Here is a 6,000-nt window from a genome sequence, read left to right as displayed (position 1 = left end):
TACAGTGGGGCCCTGACCAACAGCAACACGTAACATGTAGGACGAGACATGACGCGATAGTACATTGTTTCGGATGGAGACAACGCTGCTAACGGCCAGATACTCATTTTACACCTGAGTACGGTGAGAGAATGTGAGTAAAGAGCCTTTTCCAAGAACTCAACTATGCGCCGATCCAGGCGCGAACCCAGGATCTTCCGATCCAAAAGCGAGTGTCATATCACTAGACCACATAGCCGCATACATGTTTTATTGGGGATGCCTCTGGTGCTCAGCTGCTCGGGCACTTGACTCATGAATTCAAGATTCAAGATTCAAAGTTTACTGATGCTGAATGTTGGGTACTATGGGAAATTCTGGCCGATGTTGTTGTAACTCTGGAACTATTCTCGGTTTTTAAAAATGTTGAACATCACGTTTTCCTGTGATATCAATGAACGACATATCGGCACTTACCTTCATATTATTGCCATCATCAGTTGTGACATAACATTTCCCGTTCCATGTCCAAGCATTCTGAACAGAGGGGTGTTTTTTATAGATCCGTTTTGGATACGTTATTATTTTTTGCATTACAGCATGGTGTGGAAATGCCAGTATTTGCGATATTAAGAAAATTGATCGGATAATTGATAAAGCCAGGAGTTATACTCACCCAATTTCCAATGTGCAAGAACTGTTCAAGAGATTTTGTCTAAGAAAAATGGAGATTGTTATGAAGGTTGGCGATCACCCCCTTCGCAAATATATTAAGTTCTCCATGACGAGCCGTCGCCTTATATCTATAAAAACAAAGACAACACGTCACCTTAATTCAATTTTGCCACATGGTGTTCGAAGTTTCAACGCACAACTGTGATTTAAATTAAATATTATCTTTTAAATATACACTCACAAGTTCGGACTAAAGGCCAGAGGTATGGCCTATCTCAATTTATTAAATTAATATATAAGGTGTTGCTATTGGTTCTTGTTTGTATAGTTACATGTTTGTACATTTGCATATATATATATATATATATATATATATATATATATATATATATATATATATATATATATATATATACATTGTCGCCGTATATTCTCAACTTTGTGTTTAAACATTTATATGCATGCCACGTCTGTGAACGAATTTCCATTTTTTTAATGAATAAAGCATATATTATTATTATTATTATTATTATATTATTATTATTATTATTATTATTATTATTATTATTTTATTATTATTATTATTATTATTATTATTATTATTATTATTATTATTATTATTATTATTATTATTATTATTATTATTATTATTATTATTATTAATATTTTCTGATTACTCTCAGCCTTTGGAGATTTGTAAGTGTAAGATCTTCCACGACTGACACACCGGAACCTTTAAGCAAAACGCCTCTGCTTCAGGACGGAATTCCTTTTTTTTTTCTTCAGGAAAATTTCAGGATTATGCCCCTTGGATGATCACTTTCCCAGATCTGTGGATTACATCAATATCTACAACATTTATCTTTAAGCTTTCTCTCACAACTGTTACAACCTTTCGTTGGCCCTCAGTGGTTGTTTCTCTCTCACTTTTCCTGATGACAAAAATTCTAAAATGCCTTGCGCCCAGTTGCTCTAGTTCGTTGTTATTCTATGTAAAGGTATTTTAATTCGTCTTTTATACGTGTATTATCTTTCTGAAAAATTGTTACGTCTGTCTAAATTATTATTATTACGTAGTGTTTTTAATGCACCTCCGTTGACGGTGTATCTTAACGGATCGTTTTTAATCGTAACCTGTAACCTCCGTTACGCATGCGCATCCTACCAAATTTCATCAGCGATGCTGTGTCTGTATTTGGACACGGCAAAAGCTATAATATTGTGACATCTGTAGGTACGTCTTTGTTAATAAATAAAAAAAAGGATATATAATAATCTAAAAAATAGAAATTTAAAACCAGAAAATATAAGTCGCATTGAAGGTAAAATAAGGTTTTAGAAAGACCTTATTAAATGTTATGAACGTTCAGGTGGCTCTGTAGCTGTCAGACTCTAACCTTAAATGTACTGTGTTAGATCCCATTGTGGGCATTAAAAATGTTTAATTTATTGAGAAAGACATCATTTTTTTCTTATTTTTTGTTGTTTTTGTTGTTTGTAGTCATCTGCTGTCCGATTACTAATTTGAACTACACACGTTGAGTGTGCAGTGTTATCGTTCTTGTGCACTTTCTCAGGCAGATAGCATTTCCATTGAGACGGATAATTGAACTTTAAAGTGATTTCAAACCTCATTGTTGTAATGTGTTTATAATATCAACTTCTGTAGTTTCGAATATGGACATACAACTACGGTAGGCAGAGTAATACTTAAATTTACATCCCAGTGACCTAATTTCGACAATATGCAAAAGCCCATCTCTAGTTAAAATCCTGTTGTGACACACTTGACTTGATTATTAAATTTGATTTTCGTTGCTGTTATGGCAGAAAAGGTCGAAGTTGAAACTCTCACAGAAATAAAAGAAGAGCACAATTTGGAGACAATAACTAACCTCCTCAAAAGTTTTGACAAAAGGCTGTCCTTAATAGAAAAGAAAACTATCAAATCAAGACACTGACAACAGTCAAGTTAGCAGTAGTAGCACCACCAACACTGCTAGTGCAGCTGTTGTTCAAAAGGAGTTCGAGAAAATTCGTCTCTGTGTCGAAAGTTGTCCTGCCGCCCTGGTTAAAAGTAAACGATTCTCCCGCGGGAGTGAAACAAGAAAATAAACCTGCTTTAAAGGTATTGTCAAAATCAGCCAGATATACAGTTATTACAAATTTTTTTAAATTTTAATTGAGCTTTATCCACTAAATGTGCTCAAAGCGCTTTACAAGGGGTCCCTGGTCAACAGCAATATTTAACATGTAGGACGGGACATGCCGCCTGTTAGGCGATATTACAATTTTTCGGACAAAGACAACGCTGTTAACGGCCAGGTACTCATTTTACACCTGCGTACGGTGAGAAAAAGTGAGTAAAGAGCCTTTTCCAAGGACTCAACTATGCGCCGAGCGCGAGGCTCGAACCCAGGACCTTCCGATCCAAAAGCCATTGTCATACCACAAGACCACAAAGCAGCACAATATACAGAGACAGCATTAAAGCTACTGTCCACGGTGCCTACAAATCCTGACGCTTCGTACACTGTTTCAGAGGATTGTATGAACGCTTTGTTTACCACTCTCCCTGCTTCGTCATCATTCCTTCAAAGCGAATACGCAAATATCGTTCTCAAAAGTTCATTCAGCGACGAAACTTCGAGGCTTTTTGCCAACTTGGAAAATAATACAGCAGCGTTCACAGTCATCCCTTCAAAATATTCGCATCGCGGCAGAGCTTGCTTCAGTTTCAAATAGAAACAATCGACGTAACAAATTTGTTCAGGACATCAGAATGACTTAGATTTCTTTTGTAAATGTTGTTTTTCAAAAAACTTTTTATCCAACGGAGGTGCATAAAAACGCCACATTATTATTATTATTAATATTATTATTAATACTATTAATATTATTATTATTATTATTATTATTATTATTATTATTATTATTATTATTATTATTATTATTATTATTATTAGTATTAGTATTATTATCATTACTATTATTATTATTATTATTATTATTATTATTATTATTATTATTATTATTATTATTATTATTATTATTATTATTATTAATATTATTATTGTTATTATTATTATTATTATTATTATTATTATTATTATTATTATTATTATTATTATTATTATTATTAATAATAATAAACTAATTAATTAATTTATTATTATTATTATGACTATTATTATTATTATTATTATTATTATTATTATTATTATTATTATTATTATTATTATTATTATTATTATTTTATTTATTTATTTATTTTATTTTTATTATTAATAATATTATCAATTTGTTTCCACGTCAACCTGTCATTCCAAACAGGATGTCTATATTCCCACTACCAGTGCATCTCGTGGAACCACAAATTGCCCGTGTTACAGAATCTCTCATTACTACAGGTACGTAATAAATATGGAAAACTGAGGAATAGAATCTACAGTATAAGACAGAAATCTGAGAAATAATCTGTACAATTTGACAAAACACTGAAAATTACAAAATGAAGCGAGTAAGCCAAAAAAAAAAAAATAATAATAATAAAAAAAAAAAAAAAAAAAAAAAAAAAATAATAATAAATAATAATAATAATAATAATAATAATAATAATAATAATAATAATAATAATAATAATAATAATAATAAGAAGAAGAAGAAGAAGAAGAAGAAGAAGAAGAAGAAGACGAAGAAGAATAAGAATAATAAATCTTTATTTTCATCAAAAAAGTGGCAATTTGTCGTTTGGTTACACATTTATAACAATACGATATTGACATAGACACACTCACACAGATGAACACTAGTAACATCGTAGTCATCGAAAAAAAAAGTTTAAGTAAAGTGACTCACTGCCTCATAACGGTATTATGACGGGATGGTCAAATGCCATTATATCAGAATGAAGATTGTTTGCAGATGACACTAGTATTTATAATGAATCTGATCAGCATGGAATCATTCAGGATTATGTTAATTCTCTTTTTGAATAGTCAAGGAGGTGGAAATTAAAATTCCATTTATAGCCATAAGCCTGACTCTTGGAGTTAGTTCCTCGTCGATGTGGTGGAGAATAACAGATATTATATTTTACACTGCTAAACATTCAAAGTTCGTATTTTTCATTATTTCATGTCTAAATTCACTTTTTTGGGTGCTATTTATTCCGACATGAAACCGATTTGAGCCGGTGGGTCACAAATGATCTCACATTAAAAGAGGTATGCTTTACCAAATAGCTGTACATATATACTACTATTATAAAAGGTTTGAGGCTCGAATCTCAGTCAAGTGCGGCTTATTTTTTTTCTTGGTGATTATTTCTCTTGCATTCTCTCTATATGTGCCTTTTGTGGACTAAATCATACTCAGCTATCAATATCTTTGTCTCAGAATATGTATTTATATACATTAAATTTTAGTGTTACCTTATGACTAATCATTACTTTTTCAAAGTGGAAAAAAATGGTAAATGGAACAAAAAATACACTGAACCATTAATAACCACAAAAAATACAACAATCGTAATACCACCATTACGTACAATAATAATAATAATAATAATAATAATAATAATAATAATAATAATAATAATAATAATAATAATAATAATAATAATAATAAGAAGAAGAAGAAGAAGAAGAAGAAGAAGAAGAAGAAGAATGACAATAATAATAACAACAATAATGATAATAAACTAACACTAATAATATTACCATCATCATTACTACCACCATCATCACTATTACAACCACCACCATCACCATTATCACTACCACCATCACCATTACTATTACGTTTCCAATCAGTTTTTCTCGTTTTTCTAAAAATTGGATACTCATCACAACATACCTCCTTACTACTACGAAAATTCCAGTAGAACTACGGCTAAATCCCGAGATGTATATATTAAAGGTTTTTAATTAATACCATTTCTTGAAAACGAAGTTCTGGTGCCAGAGCTATCACATAAAGGAGTTAAAAACATTTTCCCCCACGCATTATAAGGACAAGATGGTGATTTTTAAGGGCAGATAAAATGTCTAAGATGTTATTTACCCGGAAAACTACGTATTGCATTTTCCTATATCAAGTAGGCAGGTCTGCTATGATAAGTATCCGTTCCATAGTCAAATAAGACAAACAAAAATAACGTTGATATAATCTTAGGCTTTCGCCAACAATCCATACAATTTGATGACAACATGTCAGTGAGAAAAAAAGGGTAAATGGAACCAAAGCATAAAATGATACCATTAATAATCATAAAAATACAACAACTGTAATACCACCAATACTTACAAGAACAATAATAATAATAATAATAATAATAATAATAAT

At 31.1% G+C, this 6,000-nt stretch overlaps 1 protein-coding gene across 1 annotated transcript in view; it reads left to right on the top strand.

The window, feature by feature from the left end:
* The window catches only part of LOC144978327 (NXPE family member 3-like), a 70,682-nt gene that overhangs the window by 56,502 nt on the left and 8,180 nt on the right, over nt 1-6,000 (top strand). Inside the window, exon 4 of the mRNA XM_078924219.1 lies at nt 3,988-4,064. Within this exon, the coding sequence (XP_078780345.1) occupies nt 3,988-4,064 (77 nt within the window). The remainder of the gene's footprint in view (nt 1-3,987; nt 4,065-6,000) is intronic.

The sequence above is a fragment of the Berghia stephanieae genome, chromosome 8 (assembly GCF_034508935.2).
Source record: "Berghia stephanieae isolate SIO BIC M18660-M18661 chromosome 8, UCSD_Bste_1.3, whole genome shotgun sequence".
In the NCBI taxonomy this organism is placed as follows: domain Eukaryota; kingdom Metazoa; phylum Mollusca; class Gastropoda; order Nudibranchia; family Aeolidiidae; genus Berghia; species Berghia stephanieae.
This window is presented reverse-complemented; position numbering and strand designations above follow the sequence as displayed.